The sequence below is a fragment of the Zonotrichia albicollis genome, chromosome 2 (assembly GCF_047830755.1).
Source record: "Zonotrichia albicollis isolate bZonAlb1 chromosome 2, bZonAlb1.hap1, whole genome shotgun sequence".
NCBI classification, from domain to species: Eukaryota; Metazoa; Chordata; class Aves; order Passeriformes; family Passerellidae; genus Zonotrichia; species Zonotrichia albicollis.
The window spans coordinates 9,934,717-9,957,135 of record NC_133820.1 but is presented as its reverse complement, the minus strand read 5'-3'; the positions used below and the strand labels follow the sequence as shown (position 1 = coordinate 9,957,135).

The 22,419-nt window shown below is 41.8% G+C and overlaps 1 protein-coding gene across 17 annotated transcripts in view; it reads left to right on the top strand.

Annotated features, from left to right (window-relative positions):
* Positions 1–22,419, top strand: part of ROBO2 (roundabout guidance receptor 2) — a 1,042,455-nt gene that overhangs the window by 597,493 nt on the left and 422,543 nt on the right. The window contains exon 1 of one of the 17 annotated variants that reach the window (XM_074532768.1): positions 6,543–7,592. The exons of the other annotated variants lie outside the window; for them this stretch is intronic. Coding sequence (XP_074388869.1) covers positions 7,538–7,592 — 55 coding nt within the window. The 5' untranslated portion in view covers positions 6,543–7,537. Of the gene's footprint in view, positions 1–6,542; positions 7,593–22,419 lie in introns of those variants that run through there. 17 annotated transcript variants of the gene reach the window in all.

Here is a 22,419-nt window from a genome sequence, read left to right as displayed (position 1 = left end):
TATCATATAATAAAATCACAGAATTTTTAAGGTTGGAAAAGACCTCTAGGATATCAAGCCCAACTGTTAACTTATGTACATATTATAGTTACATATTTCCATTTTAAAAGCTGTAATTAAAGTGTAAATATTGTTGGCTAATCTAGTTGGCTGTCAATAAGCACTTGTTATGGAAAGTGTGACATATGTCACTTATTAAGAGAGCATAACATGCTATTTCTAATATAATTATGTAGGAATATGGAGCTCAGTTTAAGGCTTATTTGTGTATAGTTGAGTACAGTTAGAAATGTGTTGAGGTATAACCAGGTTTTCTGATCCTGATTTTCAGTTTAAGTATAATCTGATTTTTCTGATCCTTGGAAGTCAGGGTGCAGTAGCTACACTTGATTTCACATGAATCCATCTGATTGCACTATGAAAAAATAAATTTTTCTAGTGAGAATTTTACTTTTGCATCTCTCTCGTACACAGGGTAAGATTTTATCACCTTCCAGTTATTAATTTTAAATGCTCATTCTTTTTTGGAATGACACAATGACCACTTTATGCCCCATGGAAAGCCAAACTGTCTCTGAAAATTAGGTTTACCATGTAACTTAAGGAATGGTTTTGGGTTTTTGTGTCAATTAGGGCAGAGTGCATTTTTGTTGTTTTTTAATTAAAGTGAATGTCCAGATAGAGGACACACTATTAAGAGAATAAACTAAATTACTCTTGGAGATTTATTTTATTTCTAGTTGATAGAATGTGTCTTTGATGTTTTTATTTACACAGATCATAATTGGTGCCTTCATCTTATTAAGTAATTGACTTTTAATTCATTAGACAAAGAAATGCCTAACTTACACAGGGTTCTGGATATAAGAGAGGGAATAGAAATTCCTGATGCAGTAGACAGGCACACTGACAGCTCTTACAAACAGGACATGTTCTAAGACTGACCAGTATGAAAATATTAGTGTGTAATAGGAAGTCCCTGACATGGGGAAGGCCAACTAGATGTTGTCAGGGGAAGGACTGGAAGGTATGCAGTATGACCTCCTGCAAATAAAGAATTCATGCTGCAGTCTACTGTGGAGACACCCATAAGCCTGATATGCAGCTTACTGCACCTGGCAAAAAGGCTATTAATTCTATATACTGCAGTTCCAAAGGAAAGTGTTTCCAATCAAAAGAGAGCAAGGAATGCACTGCTACTCCTGTGATGTTCACTCTTCAGTCTGCACAGGAATCTCTCAGCAAAGGCTCCTATTATTTCTACAGGCTTAAATTTGAGGAAAATCAAGCAATTATTCTATTTATGGTTTGTATGTGCAGTTATATGTAATATCTGTAATAGAAGTGAGTGCTACTGCACACTTGAGTACACAATTCTCTATTAAAAAGTATTGGTGTAAAACAAAGTACACTTGCATGATTGGAGCTTTGTCCGGATTGCCAGTCATAAATCATGGAACTATGGAAAAATCTGTTTAGGAGAGACCCCTGGAGATCCTCCAGTCTAACTCAAAGCAGGTTCACCTTCAATGTTTATGACATTGTCCAACTGAACTCTGAGTATCTCCAGGGACAGTGATTCCACAGCCCCCTCAGGCACCTGTTTGCAAATCCTGTTTCCTGACACCTGACTAAAACTTCCCAAACTGCAGCTATTTGTGCTTATTACTTGCTCTGAATCTCACTCTAAAATAATCAAGTTGCACTTATTTTAGGTGAGGCTTTTTTAATGATTATCAAGAAAGAATCTTTCTTTTACCATTTTTTGCACATTTAATGAGCTGTGGATGTAAACCCTAAATTGAGCATAAGATGTATATGAAAAACTTGCAACAATTTAATTTGCCAAATATTTATCTTACCAATGCTGTAGATCATTCTTATAATTGTGGTGAGCACTGTAGCTGTACAAGTAACTAAAAATAGTGCAGGTGTACTGACTGAGTCTAGCAAAGTAAGGATATTTCAAAATAGGCTTTTTGGTGTTGCTTGATTGGTACTTCCAGAGAAAAACTCTGAAGTCAGATGCCACAACTCAGGAATTTTTAATGTTAAAGCAGAAGGTGACACTCTGTGCTGCAAGAGACACCTGTGAGACAGAGAAAAAAAGCAAATGCTTCTGGCACTTTTTAAAATTTTATTTAATTTTTTTTTAATCCACAAGGGTGGATTTTAGAAACACAGATTAGTCAGAGTTATCTGAGTTATTGTATGCAGGGACAACAGGAAAACTATTTTTCAGGGGCTTTCTGAGACACATCTAGCCACAGTACCTACACTGTTTCAACATGTCTTCTTTTCCTGGACCCAGCTGCTGATTTACCTCTCATGGCAAATCTTCCTGTGGAAGACCTTATTGATTGTAGCAGGAATAATAATCATGCTTCAGCATTTATAAGGATTAAAATCTATAAATTCTGTTCTCTCATCATGTATTCAATAGTCAGATGGCATCAGAAGCCAGTGACCTGGAACAGAAAAGCAGAGAGGAAGACAAAAGTCTGTTCTCTGGGAAGGTCTATGCTCACTGTGTCATTTTTCTTCCTTTCTATTTTTGTGTTTCTCATGGTGCCTAACATTACATGCTCTGAATTAGTCTCTGGATCTGCCTTTTGCTCTATTCCAGAGTCTAGAAGGACCGGGCTCTTAACTTAGTTGCTTACATTTAAATTAGGCATCATGTGCATTTTTTTGATATTTAAGATCTCTATTCACTTTCAGTTATTGCCTGGGTGAATAGCTCTGGTATCCACAAGAAATTCTGTATGATGCACCTCAACTTAAATCTTTCTTCTTGGAGATAACAAGAGGGTTTTATGGCAACCAGAAAATAGGGTATTTTCTATACTCATATACTCATATTATATACTCATATACTCATATATACACATGTAACGCCAGAAATGGTAATTTTGGTTTAGAAGAAAAATTCTGTGAGTGGTTGAAAATAGAGGGCTATGCTTAGAGCACTGGTTCTTTAAGCACTGGATCCAGTCTTTCATACACTACATATATATTTTAATGCAGATGTATATGTCTTTTTAATACACATGTATAGGTCTAGGAATCAATGATATGAAATATCAGACTGGGAAAGCAATGAAACTTTTACTTGCAACACTGACAAATTTGATCTCGCTGCTGCTTTACCAAATTAGTCCTGCCTGACTTGATGGCTGACCTGAGTATGAATTAGTGCAATCTTACTGTGCCATTTCCCTGTTATGAAGTCCCCTCTCAACAACACCCTTTGAACTGAAGCTTTTTGTGCACTGCTCCTGACAAGTCTTTTCCTCATCCTGCCCGCACAAGTATTTAATCAGGTGGCATATTGCTCGTGGCCAAACAAATAGTTGGCACACTCAGTTGCTCTGTACAGACTTTGCTATTCAAGCAGAGAACATCTGTCCTGTTGGCCGTGCTCGCTGGAGGTTATTGAAAGACCAGAGAGACAAGCATATGTTTTTTTATTCCAGTGTTGGACCACATCTCAGAATGGAAGCACACACTGTTCCTAGCAAACCCTGCTCACAGGCCAGTGACTCTGACCTGTGACTTGTCTTGTGCTTGTAAACCATAACACATTTGTACCTCTGCTCTACTGATCCTGCATATCTTTGGATGACCTTTGATTTTATTTTGGGGAACTGCTAAATCTTCTCAAAAGGAAAAAAAAAAATTGGTGATACACACGAGCAAAATCTGTGCATGAAAAAGCTTGGGTGAATTTGGCGGAAGCTTTTCTAAGTTTTGGAAAGTGTTTAATAGTTGAAAACTGGTATTCTCTGGAAGTGAATGAATAAAATAGGAGCTATAATGGATAATCCACTGATTTCACTGGGAATGTTTTATATAAGTCATTACACTCTTCTATGGCGAACTCTGTACCTAAAGGTTTTGAAGACTGTACATATCCACAAAGTGTTCTGGCCTGCATCAGCTATTACTAAATCTATCTTAAATTTATTTCAGAAGCAGGAAAAGAACTGTACACTGTTAAGCTATTTACAATTTAAAACTTTGCTTTGAACAAGTCAGCATTTTCACTAACACCATTGTATTTCAAATGTCCACTAAAAAGGGCAATATTCTTCAATATTGCACATATTTTATACAGACTGGCATCGGGTAGTTATGGTCCTTTTGTTTTGCCAATTCACAGACACACTGACAAAGAGCAACTTTTTTGATCACTTTAGCCTAATTAGTCTTACTTATAGCTTTCTTCATGAGGTAATCTTCAGGTGTAGTAATATATGACCAGCATGGAAGGGAGTGAATTTTTCTCCTCTCCTCTGCTTTGGTGAGACCCCACCTGCAGGGCTGCATCCAGCTCTGGGCTCCCAGCCCAGCAAGGACAGGCACCTGCTGGAGCCAGCCCAAGGTGATCTGAGGGATGGGGCAGGCACATTGAAGGCTGAGAGAATTGGGATTGCTCTGCCTGAGAAAGAGAAGGCTCTGGGGTGACCTGACTGGGGCCTCGCAGTACCTGAAGGGAGCCCACAGGAAAGATGGAGAGCAACTTTTGACAAGAAGATGGAGTGACAGGACAAGGGAGAAGGGCTTCAAACTGAGAGAGAGTAGGTTTATATTAGACATTAAGAAAAAATGCTTTACTGTGAGGGTGGTGAGGCCCTGGCCCAGGCTGTCCAGAGCAGCTGCGGCTGTCCCATCCCTAGGAGCGTTCAAGGCCAGGCTGGATGAGCTCTGAGCAACCTGGGATAGTGGAGGGTGTTCCTGCCCATGGTAGGGAGTTCAGAACTGACCTTTAAAGTCCCTTCCAACCCAAACCACTCTGTGATTCCATGGTACTTATTTGCAGGGCATGTTGTGAGTATAAGGGGACACTATTCCTGATTAGCACCAAGAGGCTTTGGAGTTGTTATCTGGCTTTGTATGAAGTCTCCATAATCATTTCAGACAGTTAAAAACCCTGACACTGCAACGTTTGGGTACGGTAAAGTAGCTGTCACTGCACGCAAGAATTAAGGAAGAATTAACTTGTGGACCATTTATAGGAGTATGTGTGGGCAGCGCACGTTATGCACAGATACGATTCAGATTCTTTACGTGAAGAAATGATTAAAAGAATACATCTCTAGCATATTTAGAATAAAGATGGAAAAAGAAATAAAAAGGAAGAAAGCAGGGCGAGATGAAACCTTTGGGACCCCAGAGCCGCGGCGACAAAGGCAGCGTCGGGCGCGGGGGCGGCCGCTGCCCTCAGCCCGGCAGTAGGGGGCGCTCGGGCTTCACCGTGAGGCGCTGCCGCCGGCCCGGCCGGGCGGGACAACGGGGCCGCCCCGGCCCTGTGTGAGTGTGACCCCGAACGGGGCATCTGTGTCCCACCGCGGCGTGTGTGCGACCCCTCAACGGGGCTCGTGTGTCCCCTTGACGGTGTTCGTGTCACCCCTGGCGTGTGTGCGACCCCGTAACAGGGTGTCTGTTCCTCCTAAACGGGGTGCCTGTGTCCCTTTAATGGGGTGTCTGTGACCATTCATTTGGTGTTTATGTCCCTCTAACGGGGTGTCTGAGCCCCCTCGGGGTGTCTGTGACCCCTCATTGGATGTCTGTGCCCCTCTGGGGTGTCTGCGCATCCCCAGCGGGGCGTCGGTGTCCGCTCTAGGATGTGTGTGATCCCTCAGGGGTGTCTGTCATCCCCGGGGTGTGTGTGACCCCTTTAGGGGCGTCTGTGCCCCCCATCACGGGCTGGCTCTGACCCCTCACATGGTGTGTCCTCATCACAGGGTGTGTGCTCCCATCACGGGGTGCCTCAGCTCCCATCGCGGGGTGTCAGTGCTCCCCTTCACTGGTATCTGTGTCCCCTCACGGGATATCTGTGCCCCCTCTCGGGGTCTGCCCCGCTCCGGCACCGGGAGCCACTCACAACCCGCTTTCCTCCGCGTGGCTCCTTCCCCCGTGTCCCTCCCTCTCTGTGCTGTGGCGCTTCGGGGTTTGTTCCGAGCGTCTGTGGGAGAGGAGCTGTTCTCCCGGCTCCTGGGGGGCGAAGGCGCCTCGTTCTCCCGGCTCCATCACTGCCGCCTCCGGGGACCTCCAAACTTTCCCTCCGGCTGGAGCTGCGCTGCATCCGAGGGGCCCAAGGGAGGCTGGAGGCTCTTGGGTTTCGGCAGAGCCCGCCGGCTCTGTGGGACACGTGCGACCTTTTGTTTTGTGTTTTGTTTTATTTTATTTGCCACATTCCCTTCCTTTTCCACAGAGCGGGCCAGCAGAGAAATCCCTGGGGAATATCCTTTCAAGGGGTCTCACTCCCGAGCGCCTGCGTGCGCGCGCGAGAGGGAAAATGAATAATTAGAGAACAGTTCCATGAAAATCACTTACCGAAAAATTAGCTGCCCATTAAAGAGGAAGCAGTGAGGAGCAATCATGTAAATCCTACCTACACCCAACTGTAGAGGGGAGGCAGCGATCCTGATTCCCAGCCCTGCGGCTGCCTGCCTGCTGGCATCGCCGTCCCCATCTCCCTAGCCCGGGAGGAGAAAGAGAGAGAGAGAGAGAGGGACGCGTGGGTGTGGAGCGCAGTGGTTTAGTCCACACCCCGCAGCCTCCCTTCCCCAGGCAGCCTCGGGAGCCGCGCTCATTCTCCTCCCTCTCCCTGCCAGCCGGTGTGTCCGCGGCGGCGGGAGGCGGAGGCGGCGGGAGAGGAGGGGAGAGAGGAGCGGAGCGAGGAGAGAGAGGAGCGGCGGAGTCCGGGGCCGCCCGGGAGAGCCGCGGCGGCGGGAGAGCCCCCAAGTCCGCGCAGCCCCCGCCAGCGCTCGGCACCGCGCCGCGCTCCTACCCTCCTCCAGTTCCCGCTCCGCTGCCACTGAGGAGGGAGGTGCAGGGGACACGGCTTTAATTTTTTTTTTTTTTCATTATCTTTTTTCTCTTTTGAGGGGATGCTGAGAAAGCAAGCCGTTCCCCTCCCGTGTAGCACATTGCCTGGGCGTTCCTATTATGGAAGTTAAGTGAGAAACTCTACAGCTTGAACTGATTTGGGGAGAGAAAGGGAGAGAGAAAGAGGGTAGGGGGAGGGCGAGAGCGAGAGGAAGGCAAAATAGCCGAATCAAACCAATGGTTTTCCTGCAAAGTGCCGGGAAGTTTGTGGAGCACTTTCTAGGAATCAGGTCCTTTCTCAGAGTCTCTACTTGTCTTCCGAAGAAAGAGCCTGCTTTTGGATTGCCATGGATCCTAAAGAGAGTCTTAGACACACTTGAATAATTCCCCTGCTTGGGTTGGATTGGTGGGAATTTAGGAAGGAGCGTGTGTGCAAAGCAGAAGCCTTCGGAGCTCACTCGCTGCTTCTCTAATCTGTATGGATCTAAAAGTGTCACATTCAAGACCTTTGCATCTCCAGCTTTTGAATTGAAGATTTCCCTTTCCACTTTAAGTAGCTGCTAGGAAACTGAAAACTTTTGGACCTACCTCTTACTGGCTTTGGATACTTTTTTCTTTTTTTTCTCTTTTTTTAAATTTTTTTTTAAAAAATCTCTGTGGAATTGGTCTCGCAAGCGATCGGGATTGTTTTTAATATGTCAAAATGGGTCTGCTGACGCCACTCCTGCTCTTCGGATTTGCGTTTTTACAAGTCTGTGGTAAGTTCGCTTATTTTAGATATGTCATTTCTGTGCAGAAATCCCCTTCATCTGAATTTGATTTGGGACAGCACATGGATGGCATTATAAGCTTTAACGTTACAGAGCCCTAAGTTTGTTTCTGGTATAAAAATGGTATTTGGGGAGGGAGGGATCGGAAGAGGGAGCATGTATGTTTCCAATAAGCAGCCCTTCCCGTCTCCTAACTTAATGGAAAAGCAGCTTATGAATGGAATAATGTCAGCTTGAGGTGGCGAGCAAAGAGTAAAAAAACTACCGTGATAAATCTTTTATTTGGGGGTGGGGAGCGGGAAGGGGAAAGGAGAAGCAGAGCGCTGTTGTATTACTGGCGTTACTTTGCCGCCTTCTATTGTTAAACTTTGCACGGGTAGCGCCAGCTGATGAAATAAATAGGTTAGCCCTGCCTGGGCTCCAGGTGAGGCGGACTGGCGGATTTCCAGAGTCCCTCAGCGCCTCGCTCGGCGCTGGCGAGCGGCGGGAAGGGAGGGAATGGAGGGAATGAAGGGAGGGAAGGAGGCGGGCAGGGAGCGCGGGGCGGCGGCGGCCCCGAGCACCCCGCTCCGCCTCTCTCCGCCGAGCCGGGCAGGGCAGGGCAGGTGGGGCGGCAGCGTCCCCCGGCAGCTCCGTGCTCACGCCGAGCTCCCCGGAGGGAGGGTTTGCGCGGAGCTGTAGCGACGTCTGGGGAAGGGGTGGGATTCCTCATGAACGCCCTCCCCCTCCCCTTTGGGTGTGCTCTGCAACGTTTCTTGTGGTTTCGAGTTTAAGTGCTGGATGGGGAGCTGTAAATTACCATCTTGGGGAAGCACGGTTTGGCAGGGCGAGAACTTCATCGCGAGGGCAAATTGCCTTTCAGAAGAGGGGTGGGTGCACCAGAGCAGCTCAAGCACACGATGGGGAGCGAGCATCCCTCTCTACAGAGGGTGTGCTGGCCCCAATGCTCCACAGCCCGGCTAGCACTGGGTGTTAGCAGTGCTAAACAGCCCTTTACATTTGGGGTGAATGCAGTGCCTGGGAGCCTGGATGTTTCTGCCTGTCTGTCAGAGCAAACTTTGCTCCAAGAGGCTGTTCACAGCATTCGCTACATCAGTCCCGAGGCGAGGGCTCCGGGTTTATTGTTTGCAGTCACAGAACGCTTTGGGTGTTTCTCCACCACCCCCTAGCAAGAAAGGAGGCAGAACAGAAGAGGGACAGATTCAAGTGCGGTTTTACCTTGGGTGCGTGATATGCTCTGCAGTTAAATCTTAGGCTTTGTCAGTCGATAAGTAAATTTCTGCATAATGTATGCACATGCTAAACTAAACAGGAGAACTTTTAACTGTGAAAGGATTTAATGGAACATTTATGTCTGTCAGTGCAGTCATAGTTCTGAAGGGATTTGGTTTTATGGTTTGTTCTATTTTTCTTGATGTAACAAAAGATCCTTAACTTTAAGGCCACTGATACTGGAGGTATCTTTGTGTACAAACTGCAAACATCAGATTATAGAAATGTAATTATTAGTAAGTGTTTAAAATTGTATGTAGCTAGAAGGAATACAATGAAAGTGCTCAGTGGAAGTGACAGAGTGAATCACAGGAGCTTGGTGTTACAGAATGTAATTAAAGTACCAGTCTGTTTGGAGATATATGAAACAAATGCAATTAACCAGCTTGCTGGAACGACAGGAGCACGGTATAATTTATTCGAGTTTTGTCATGGGGAACACATGTAGAACGTTTGTTCTGGCTCAGCTTTGTGTGGGTGGGGCGGTGCAGGTGAAGCACGCAGCTAATTTAGGGCCGGACCATTAGGAAAAAATGGCCAAGCAGCTCCCGGAATTATATGTGATACTCCCCTTTTGTGGGAAGGTATTGCAGAGACTGTCAAGTTTGCCTGCATTAACAACTCTCTGAAATAAATAAATAAAGAGCTTTGTGGATAGCACATCATGACCAAGTAGATATAAGCTGTTATTGTCGAAATGACTAACAAGTAGCTTTGAAGAAATACTGGCAGGCAGGCTTGGCACACAGTGCTTTTGTCTCTTTAGAAGCATAGTAATTACAATCACATCTTAGGCTGACATATACCACTAGTTGCTTTGAAAAGAACTCTGTCAACATCAGCACCATTTGTGATGCTTTAGTTTAAGAATAAAATACAAAACCCAACAGACTTCTTGTTTATAGGTCCTTTGTTTGTTTTCTGTGTTAGAAAGTTACCTATTAGTGCATTTCTGGCTTTGAGGGGGTTTTGTTGTTAGGCTTGACTGGATGTTTTTGTTTTTATTCTTGGCAAGAGGTCCAGACATTGACACTGCACCATTTGAGGCATGCTAACCATCTTTTTCCCTCTGAGTTTCCTTTTATTTAGTAGTTGAAAAGCGGTATAGATCAAAATGATAATATTTTTCTTTTAAAGTTATTTTTGCTGTCCATGGTTTTAGAACACCTGAAAATTACACTGCTCAATGAAAGCGGCAGAGAACATGTGCTACATACACATATGTAGGTTTTAGGGGTTTTATTATTGTGCCTTTGATTTTCTTGTAACCCTGCCCATATTCTTGCACTCTGATGAGTGAATAACTTCCATTACCTTTTTCTTTAGCTATCAGTCTTGGTTATTGTTCTTGATACAAAGCAAACAAAGAAAAAATGAAACACAAAAAATCCCAAATGCCAAAACACACACAGACAAACAACAGAACACCTCACTAGACAGAGTATGCACCATAAAGTAAGCCACTTGCTACTGGAGTTAAATGAGCTGATTACATGTGGATTTTTAATAGAGCTCAATTGATTGTTCTTTGATTGTTCTGTGTTTTGTTGACCTTTTTCCAATAATTAATAAAGTTTAGAAAAACAAATATTAAAAGGTAACAACTGATGTGAACATAGGTATTGGTGAGCCAGACCCTTGCCTGGTAGGACTCATAAGTACTTTCAATGAAAATGACAACTTTTTATGTCAAAGCTGGCTTTTAGTCCCTTGAAAACTACAAGTGTGATGCTCTTGGATGGGAGAAGGTGTTAAAGATATATGAGAATAATTCTGAATAAACAGCCTTTCATCACCATATTAATATATTTCAAAAGCACTTCTTAATGGAAGGTGTGCATCTGAAATGGTGTGGTGGCTGCAACATTCTGTATCTCTTTTCCTTTTTATTTTTTTAAATTAATTTTATTTCTTCATGCCAATGATCTACACATCTGTGGTCTTGTGCAGTCCCTGTTGCCTGTTGGAGAACATGGCTTACGTATAAAGCTGGAGTATGTTGTTCCAGGGAATATTTGAGCTGACAGGGTCTTGATCTCTCATGTGAGTTTTGCTGTTGATGGATAACCTTTGCTTCTGTGGAATGTGTGCATTTTAATGCCTTCAGAGTAAAATTCTGGAGAGTTTGCAGTTTTGTTTCTGTTACCTTGGCTTCCATCTCTTAGCCACAGTCTTGCTGAAGTTAATAAGAATTTAAACACGTTTCAAGTTAATCATAGACATTAAAAAATTGCTGAGTAAGGATGAATTTATGCCTATGATGACAGTTTTTGCTGAATTAATCTTAAGATTTTGCTTTCTTTACTTCCTGTCTTGTAAGTCACCATTGGAACAATAAGTTTTCATGTGCAGAAGATAAGCAATGAGGGAACCCTGTCCTTGTACATGCAGAGATGGATTTGCTTGAAAAGCAAATGATAATCCAGGTTCTTTGGTTTGTGTCTTTGCTAATTTGGAGCTCTGCAAAAGGTCTGATACTCCACAAATCTTCCTGAAAAGTTGAAATTAGGGGGTTTTAAGCCTTTATCTGAGTTGCACTGACTTCAATAATCCTTCCATTAGCAACTCTTTGTAATGATGAGATTGATATTGCTCAGGGAAATTGAGTTTTAGCAATGCAGGCTAAAGATATGCAACCTTAAAAGTAGACAAAAGAATTAAAGTACATTTTTAAGGATGCTTAAAAAGTATCAAGGAGATGTGCCAAAAAGTGTGATGGGAGAAAAAGGAGGGAGGCTTTGGCTGGTCTGTCCAGTCAGCTCCATTTGCAGGAATCTCTTTTCCAGAGCAATGCTATGTGGGCTCATGGCCCTGAATTCGAGACGTGCTCTGTCCACTGCTGAACCATTTAGTGAAAATTACTGAAGAGTATGCAATGGCTTTTTAGCCATTTGCTACCCTTGAATTGCTATTCAAATATTGATCTGGGCTAAATAGATTGCTAACAGGTCCTGTGCATTCTGTTTCAGCCACCTAAGAGGACGCTGCTGTCAGGTTTTATCTGTTATCTCAGCTGGCATGGCTGAGCGTGCTCTTCCCGTGGCTGCCATCTGGCTCTCACTTTTCACACCAACCTTGGGGAGGGTTCTTAGTGATCATATTGATGCTGGTTCTTGCCAAGAGACTCCCTTACTGGTGTGCTTTTCTACCTTGCTGTAGAAATCTCTTTATTTCGCAAGAAGGTGGCAGAATACTGCAAGTACTTTGCTCTTGCCAAATAAATAAATAAGTAAATAAATAAATAAATGTGTTGGCTTTTTTGTTTCTTACATGGAACTGAATTTTTAAAGTTCCCTTTTATTGTTGCCTGAGGATTCTGGTGCTTATGTTTTGACAGTACACTTGCCATGTATGTTCAAAACAATTTGTTTTGGTATGTGGACAGGTACAGGATCAGATCCTAAATCACTACTTTAGAGAGAATGTTCAGGATACCTTTTATGCAGGATGGTCACGTGGACTGTTAGTTATGAGATCTTTGAATGCAAAATATTTGTATAGAAATAGAGGTTTGCAGATGTGTATTTTAGCATCACCATCTTTACTCTCACAACTGACTTCGGTTATAAATTGTGCACAACAGTTGAACAATTGTAAGTTATAAGCTCATTAATAAGATTGAGTTTAGTGTTGTCCTCACCTTAAACCTTTTCCTTAACAAAATAACTGCTAATCACCTGTGGTTAATAACTTTTGTTGTTATAGTGGATAATTAAATAAGGCCCATTAATTTAGGTGCTGATTCTGCACCACTGAAATCTGTTGAGTTCACAGAACACTGAGAAAGCAGGCAATGTTATTTTAGCTTACTGATAACAGGATGATTGCCACAGGATGAAGTTGGCTGCTTCTTACATGCAACACTACACCTACAAAAATACTAGAGGGTACAAGTGTGTATTGATGCCTCAGTTCTGCTCACTCCTTTCCTCAGTGCTCTCTTTACTAGAGCAGAGTTGCCCTTTGTGACAAAAAAGCTAATTCTTGTGCTATGTGGTGTAGGCACACAGTTTGTGGTGATTGGGAGTGGGGCTGTGGCTGAGCCTCATCCCCAATGAGCTACAGCTGTGAAAAGCAGGTGAGCAGCATTGAAGGTAATGAGCCATGGAGTGCCCAGGGGCACTGACCAATCCCAGAGGGAACAGAGGGCACACAGGTGCCGTGCATCAGCAGGAGGGGATAAAAGGCTGGGCTAAAGAATGAGAGGGGCAGATATTTGCGGTCTTCTGAAGCAGTGAGATGTTGCTCTGTCCTGAAGCCTTCTGATATGGTATGGTGTTACTCTGTAGGGGATGAAGCTTTCTATTCTGTGATGATACTCAGTGTATTTTGGCCATCTCCACTGCAGTGTATGTTGTGACAATGTCTTGTGTATAAAGATACGCATTCTTAATGTTTTTTCAAGACAAAAGTTCATGAAGTAAAAAAATGGCTTTTTAATTTCATCTCTGCAGCTTTTCTTGGCATTGCTGCCATGGAAGAGATGAAACATGTTCTCTTAATTTTATTAAAATGATTGCCTTCATCAATTAATACATGAGCAGCAGTGGACAAACTAACCAGTAGTACCCCTAATAAGAACTTGCTGATACTTACATTGAGCTGCTGTGCTCTGATGGCCAAGGCTTACTGAGATTCATTTCTGGGTTCTGGGCAAATGTGAAGTGAGGATATTCATCTGAATGTTGTTCTGGCAGAAGTATCTTGTGCATGTGCTTTGAACTTTAACTCTTTACCATTCTCCTCCAGTATTTTTTGATTTTTTTTTCTGAGCATTTTTTTTTCTGTAAACTAACTAAATAACAGTTATTATCTGTAGATCTCTGAGTTAATACATCTGTTTAACTGGGTTGTGAGAGAGCTTTCTGCTTATGTACTAGATAGGTGGGCAAACATGATTCCTTGTTGCTTGTTTGCATTGTTGTTTCTACCAGGAACCGTCGTGTCTCTGGCTTGCTGATAACTGAAGGTCGCCCTTATCTGGTGATTCCAGTGTGTGTTTTGTAACCCATCGGGATTGTGTGCATGCAGGTGCTGTTGCAGGCTTCCAGTCCTGTTATTTGTCGTGGCTGTGGGGATACTCCTTCAGTTCTGCCTCCCTGAGTGATGACTGGAAGAGCACAAAACGTCTTTGGGTTCGTTCCTTATCATTTTCAGTTGCTCAATGCACAAGCATAAGAGGCTATTCCAAGTTGGGTTTGGAGCATCCTTAGTGATATGTGGCATTTGCTTGCAGAATTACCCTTGTCAGCGAGTCTTCATTGTACAACTTCAGTTCCAGTACAATTCTTAAGTCTGATGACAGTGAAGGACCTGCCATTGTGCTACTTTATACTTTGTTAAATCCTGCTTTTTACTTTTTTTCCTCACTTTTCCTCACATTAGCTCGGAGAACAGTTTATTTGGTCTAGTATATGGAAATGAACTGGTAGGATGAGTGGGGATGCCATGAGCTGAGTATGTTCTGACTCATTAGAGACTACCTAGATGGTTGTGCCACCCTGTCTGTTGCAGCATATGGTCCTTTCGTTTGTATTTAGGCATTGCCTCTATTGCTTCAGTGCAGTGTGCCAAGGAGACAAGAGCCTCTCTGTGATGTGCCTGTCATAAATGCAGATTGGACAAATAAGTAAGGAATTAAGGGCCAGCAGCAAGTTGTAAAACACAGAGCTGTGGTTCACTCATATTAATCACTTGCCATTGATTACAAGAGAAACTGAGTGGAAAAAATGTAACCTTTTGAAACCAAAATGTCAGGTAACTGACATCAGTCAACTTGTTTCTCATTTATTTTGAATGGAGGGACAGTTCATGACAGGGTACCAGAGGTACTTTTTTTTACTGCTGTGAAAATGTCAAAGAGTTAAAAAGCAGTTGTGAAGAGTATTCAGTGCTGGAGGAGCTCTATAATCATGGGTTCTCAGGCTGTCATTCTGTGCAGTTTTCAAGGTCTTTATGTTCTGTAGCCCAGATGATTTCATCCTGGCAAATGGAATGGCCAGTTTTAACAGTTCATTTTATCCTGAAAAGAATTCTGCAGCTAAAAGATGGACAATAGTTAATTTCAGTAATAAGAAAAGTTTGAATGGTATTGCAAAGCTGTTGCACCAGACTAGTTGGAAAGTGTGTTCTCTTCACCTGGCTTGCCTTTCCCTAGAGAACTTGGGGCTGTCACTCCATAGTAGAAGCCTGCAGGTAAAGGATCTGAGGGTGCATCCTCCTTCTCATTTTCCAGAGTATATTGTGTCACCTTTGAGACCTGGAGCTGCTTATTGTTCCAGGAGCACTGGCCCACTCTGACAGTTTTCTGGAGAGGGAAATTGCACTGTTAGCTGGGAGAAAGAGTGGAATAGTAGCCTGGTTCCAGGTCCATGGCTTGAAGGAGAGAGACACCCAAGAGAAGAGCTGGGTTTTAGATGGTGTAGGGAATGATCAGGGGAGCAAAGCAACTCAGTCATGCTTACCATGCTTACCTGAACACTGCAGGGTTGTTTCATGCTCAGTATGTTTAGGCTTTTATCATTGCTGTGTTGTTTGTACATCACTTATCCATGCTTTAAGCTGTTCTGTTAAATTGTTTTAGTCCAGGTTTGGTTGGAGTGGCTTCAAGAAAGTGCTTATTTGTAGTTTGATGCAGTGAACCAAGGTCTGAGCTGGCTTTAACCTGATGCACTGCAGAAGTGCTGGATAAATTGGCTGGAGCTTTTTGTATATGTGTTTTTATGATATGTAAGAAGAATTCAGTAGACTGACTAAAATGGTTGGTTTATGTCAAGGCAACAGCTATTAAGCAAAGGACTTCTAGTGGGGAAATAAAATTAACTATCAGAAGTACTGCAGGCTGCATTTTATCCTTGATCTATGCATCTGTTCTGTCATCAAACTGGTTTTTAAGTTATAATGCTTTAAAATATAATGGTTTGGTTAGTCAGTGTGACTTTGCTATTCAGATGTATGTCTGAGTTACACAATTCTGTGTTTGTTTTTTTTTTTTCTTCTGCTTTAACTTGTTTCATCATCTTAAACTGTACAGTGTGGTCTTTACCAAATGAGATCAGAAAATGTGTTCTGTAACATGTAAGTCTTATCTATGGGGTAAAATCTCAGCATTTAGAATAGGAGGATCCTATGATAAAATTGTCTTTTAGTGCTGTTGTGTTTAAATCCCTAAGCATAGTTTTCTCTGTGTATAGAAACAGATTGAAAAAAAAACCCCACAAAACAGCTGTATGGAGAGATCATTAGAAGTGTGTGTAGATGTAAGCAAAGAAAACAACTTCAGAAACTGTTCAGAAACGGGATAGGATTTATATCCCTGAAAACAAAACTCTAAACAGTAGTAGGAACCATTAAAGCACTGAATTGAAGGAAAATGAAATGTGACAAGTAAGCAAACAGATATTTAAGTAAATAGGAATCGGTGTAAACCAGTTTCACCAGAACTGCTTATTGTTGTTATTATTTACTGAGTCTTTTTTGACAACTGCTCAATTTAGAATCAAATGCAAAAGAACATATGTCTGTCTTTGTATGACCCCAAATATCTCTGTTCCCCCTTTCAGCAGACAGCATGCCTTTTTTTCCCCTAAGTGATTTTTGGTTGCTAGGAGAAGTGCAATGGTCTGCCCTGCTCATACCCAGCAGTAAAACTGAGAAGTGCATTGAGGTAAAGAGAGGGGCAAAGCACAGTGAAGGCCATGAATCACAGCTTGTCTCTAAGATGTCCACTTTGTTCCCACTTTTTCTTTGAGAACTTTTGTTTTTACTAATGGTGGTTCTTTCCAGCTGATCTCTTGAAGCTATTCAGCAAGTTAAAAAAAAAAAAAAAGAAAATTGTGCTGTTAAGAGTCCACTCAGAGGAACAAAAAAAGGAGGGGGAGACTTTGAGACTTATTCATGGAGGCACAGTAGTAGCAATGCACAACTCAATGAATGGCTCCAGTCAGCTGCTGTTAAACCTGGGTGATTGATACCTTCTGGTTTTTGCTAGAGCTAGAAAAGTGTGCAAAAAGTCTTCTAGTGCTCCTGCCAGTTTCAGGGCGAGATACTGAAGTTGTTTACCAACTATTTCAAACAGCAGAATCCTCAGTGTTCTTGAAGCATTCAAGTAGCAATGTTGCATTATGTGTGCTAAAATCAGAAAGGATTGTTAATAATTGTGGTACACTTGTTCTAATTTGTGAAATCCTTTATTCAGTTTTTTAAGTAATGTTTTTTTCAAATAATTGTGTGCTGTGGCAAGAATCACTTGACCATCACCTCCTGCAATGATCTAAAAGTGGCCTTATCTAAATGTCATTGGCTGCTTATAAACCTTGTCTATTAGAAATGGTTGTATGTGGTGATGTAGCAGGTATAAATTATTTGGCAATATTGTCTATATTAATAGACCATCAAAATCATGAGAGTTATGGCAGATTTAACTTGAAATTGATTGCAGAATGAATGTATAGACAATATATTTTTTCCTCAAGTGCTTAATGAAACTTAGCCTGGAGAGCGGTCTTAAAGCAGTAATTATATCTCTCAAGAAAGATTTCTGAAGAGGCTGGTGTGAGTCCTGTGAATGAGGAAATTGCACATATGACTGCAGAGAGCCATGATTTGGGCTGTGGAAACAGCAGACTGCCTTCAGTGGACAGAACAGGCCCCTGTATCATTCCTTACCAGGAGTAAATGCTGAGTGGCCAAGGGTCTCATTACCAATGTAAAATGTTATGCTGACTCAATTTAGTGACATGCAGATAATGGAGAAATTCAATGATGATGTACTTGGAAAAAATAGTGCAGCAACTTGTAACGATTTGTTATTCCCAAAGGGACAAAACTGGCTTCACCCATATTTTCAAGGCTGCTGGGTGACCTGGCAGAACTGGATTGAGTCCCGGTGCAGTTTAATGGAATTTGTGTCTGTTTAGGTCAGGGCTGAATTTGCCCCCAGGGAAAAATGAAGATGGAAGAGTTGTAAGTTAAATTACAGGGAACTGGCTCTATCTTGGAAGCTGCTGATGGGGGTAGGGGTGTGTGTGGTTCTTTTATGTGTGGTGGGTTTTTTTATTTTTCTTCCTGATCCATGCAGACTCTAGGAGTATTTTAAATACCATCCAAAGTACAGCTGAGTTTTCAGTTACTTCCATGAAAGCTGCAAGCGCTGAGACTGAAAATTTTCCTTCCATAAACCACAGCAGATGTTGCTTGAGTTGTTCTTCAGTGCTACCCCCAAAGCACTGTTGTCTTTCTTGCTGAGTCCTCCTTCCTGTTGAGGCCCTACATGGGGAAACTGACACGGTTTTGTTGCTGAATGTGGATATTGGTTAAAGAATTTGGATTAGCTGTTCATATGTCAATATAAAGGATGTGCCCAGTGCCCCTTGGGAACTCCATGGCAGAAGGAATAGTGAGGTTTGGTGGTCTGAAACACAGCTGATGGTGGGAGAGGTGTGCCGTTGTTTGTGGTTGAGGAAGAAGGGCAGCTTGACCTCTTTCTGCTGCTGCTACATCTATTTGTCTGGCATCTAAAACAAGGTGGCTTTTGAGGTTCAGGAAAATCAAAATGGAAGAATCACAGACCATTAAATATGCATCCTAGTGAAAATTGCCCTTCCTGTTACTTAATAGTCCTGCCGGACTGAGTTAAGGAGCAGAAAAGAGGTAGAGGGAGATTCAGCACTGCTGGCTTGGGACAGGGGTTGTGGGGGGAGCAGGCACTGCTGAGGTGCACTGAGCAATGCCTGCCCTTCCTTGTGCCTCTGGGAGCCTAAATATGCTAGGGAAGGAGTCAGGAAAGAAGTGGTAGCTGTGGGCTTGTTTGAAATGAGACAAAGCCTCTTGTAAATGGTGACATTTAGCTGGATGTCTTTCCTGTTTCCTTTCCTTATTCATGCAACTCAACGTGCTGAAGGAAAGATGATTTTCCAGAGATCTCGTCTGTTCCCCAGAGCCCAATGCCTTTGTAGAATAAACTTCTTTCAGATTGAGTAGCCTACATCTATTTAAATAAGGAGCAGTTTATGGCTATGATATTGAAGTGGAAAAGCAAGCAAGGAAGGCAGGTTTGTGTTCACTTTTCCTTTCATAGGAGACAAATCTTTGACCATCTCTTACGCTTTCCTTCTCCCCTCCTCCTAAGTCTTTTTCCTAGCATTTTGCTGTGATGAAGGATGTGTGACTCTCTTGTCAAGTTTCACGTGTGAAATCTCCTCACTCTCAGTGCTTTACAGTTCTAAGTGCAGAACATTTTCCTCTGCATAGGCCAGAAAATTAGAAATGTCTTAGCTCACTACACAGAAATCAGTGGAGCTGAAGCTTCTAGATTTATTATAGGCCAGGGATAAAAATGTGCTCTTGTGTTTTCAGGTTTTCATTCCCTGTGCTCTTCATCTGCTTCATCTTCTGTGTTTTATTCATGTCACTTACCTCCTTATATTTTGTAGTTGAAGAGTTCATTGTATCTTGTTTTCTTGTCAATTGCTTTAGTTTATTTTCCTGCTCCTTTTCTCTTATTTTCATTCTCCCCTGGCTGCTGTTTTCTAACCATGTTGCTTGAATATGAAGAATTAAAGGACAGCAAAGGTTGGGGCAGGGGGAAGGCAGTGTTGGTAAGGGAAGTACTATTATAAGAAACTTTGTCCTTTGGCAGGGTTACTTGATGAATTCTCTTCATAGATAAAGTTCTGTGGAGGCAGAATCTTCTGCCATGCGTAACCAGTGCCTTGAGGAAGTTAAAATAAACTTATGAAATTTACGTGCGCAAGCCAAATTTTATGTGAAGTTGGAAAAATTCCTGAAAGTTAAACGATGTCTTAAGTCTTCCATTTAGTTTTAAACATATGAATTTCTCCTCTGTCATGGAGAATTGTCTCTTTCAGTCTAGTGAGAACTATAGATAACTATGTTTGTATAAGATTTAAGTTTACTATTCTTGCAAATGGTTGAACTTTTTCCATTTATGAAATACTGAGACATAGAAGGATAATAGACTTTAAGTATCAATGGCTGGTTTTTTTTAGTATTCAAAAATGTTGTTAGGAAAAAATAACATTAAAAGCTTAGAGGTACTGCGTAGCGTAAGCTTATTAGTAACAACACTTGAGTAAATTGTGCTGATACTACTCTTGAAATAATTGATATTATTTGAGGACTTAATTTCTGTTATGTTTATATAATCTATACATGATATATGTGTATAAGAGAAGACTGAGAGGAGATCTCATTGGAGTGTTCAACATCGTCGTGAGGGGCAGACGTAGATCTCTGTGACCAGTGACTGGACCCAGGGGAAGGCCCAAAGCTGTGTCAGGGGAAGGTTTAGGGTGGATATCAGGGAAAGGTTCTTTCCCCAGAGGGTGATTGGGCACTGGAACAGGTTTCCCCGGGCAGTGGGCACAGCTCCATCCTCACAGAGCTCAAGAAGCTTTTGGACAACACTCTCAGGCACATGGGGGGGTTCTTAAGTCTGCCCTGTGCCTAGTTTGCTTTTTTATATATAAGCTTTTTTATAAATTAGTATTGTATATAGCAAAGTAAACTGGGATGGACTTTGATCCTTGTGGGTCCCTTCTGACTGAAAATATTCTGTGATTCTATGATAATGCAGCAAGTGCTACATATGTGCTATACAAAACATCTTGTGAGAGAATTCTCTCAATTTACTAGGTAAGCTGGATGAAATATTTCTGGATGAAAGTTTGTTTGTTTTGGGTTTTCTGTTTTGTGGTGGGTTTTTTTTGCTTTTTCTTTTTTTAATTCACAGTTGATCGTAATCTTACTGAAGAACAAGTTTTTCTTTTTGTAGTGCAATGTAGATGAAACCCTGACTCGGCAGAAGATGCTGGGAATTTTGTCATCAGCATCAGTGGGGCCGCAGTTTTGATTTTGTTGTGGTTGTCAATGTGGGAGGTTAATGCTGAGAAGGAAGTTTTGTTTGTTGGTTTGGTTTGGTTTGTTTTTTATGATTATACAAAGCTTAAGAGAGTGAATTAAAACTAAGTATGAAGTTGTGATCAGGGGAAAAAGAGAAAATTGTGCTGCTCAAGAGTCCACTCAGAGGAATGAAAAAAGGAGGTTAACAGATACCAGAAGCTTCACCTGTGCTCCATCAGAAAACCAGTGGGAAGCCAAGACAATGATGTACAACAGATTAAGCAGTAAGAGGTGCAGTCAGTAGCTTGGGAAAAAAGTCTGTAACACCATGAAGAAACCCTACAATTATTTCCTCTTCACAGAGAGGCTGGCTGTTCACCTATGGTAACCACCTTTAGCTGCATCTGTCCTCGGGACTAATTTTTTTTACAATTAGAGCAGCAAAAATCTATTTTAAAACCAATTTACAAATTAGAAAAATGGGTGTTATTTGACACCCATTAAATTCCCTTCATGCCTCTTAGCATTTGTGTCCAGCTGTCTTACTAGACTTCCCAAAACAGAAATGAGAGTAGAATACATTTGGTCACTCTTTGGATGAGGAGTTATAACTCTTGTGAGCAATTATAATATAAGTTATAATTCTGGTGGAAACAGGAGTTACCAGACATTTAAAGGAAATAGAATCCTTTAGGTTGATAAAGAGCTCCAAGGTCAGCAAGTCCAACCTTGAACTGATCACCCCCTAGCCAACTGAACCACAGCACTCAGTGCCATCTCCAGTCATTTCTTGAACACTTGTAGGAACAGTCATTCCACATCTTCCCTGAGCAGCCTATTCCAATGTTTATCAACCCTTCCAGTGAAGAAATGGCTCAGTCTGTACACTGAGTACCTGAGAGAAAATATCTTCTTTAATATTCTCTGCTGTGTCAGAAGACTTTTCAGATCACAATTTACTTTCCTCTGTATAAGCTTTTTTACAAATCAATATGAATTGGTTGCATATGCATGTGATATAAATAAAACCTAACTGGATGTTATAAGCCAAAAAAATAAATCAGGGAATTATTCTATTGCATGTTGTATTCTTGGTGCAGCTGTCTTGGAGACCTATAAATAGATATTGCTTATTACTTTCACTTGCATTTATTTTTGCTTTAAATGGCAAATGCAACTATTGTTAACAGACCTTAAAATTGCTTGGAGGGTATGTACTTAGATCATTTTGAGGAGAATTATTAATGTCCTTCTTAAAAATATTTGTTAATAGTGTCTGACTCTGGGGATAAGTAGGTAAATTGACAGTAAAAATGACTATTTTTTTCCATGTCTTCAAGAAAGAAATTTTATGGAGGGTTTGTGTGCTTATACTGTGAGTTTTTTAGTGAAAAAAGACATATCCAAGAGGGAGGAAAAAAAATAATACAAATGATAGTAGCAGTTTCAAAAAGTAACAAAGTAAAGCAAACATAATAGAAAAATAAATACTGTCTTACAGACCTTCTTTTGCTTCTTTCCAAATACATCAAAATCAGCAAAAATACTGCTGTAGTTTCAGTAACGTCGTCTTTAAAAGTAGCTCTTTCTGGTTTTGTTTTACTTTTCCAGTAATAGAAGAGCTTTTGCTTTGTAAGGATTTTTGGAAGCTTTACTCACTGCCAGTAAATATGGCAAAAAT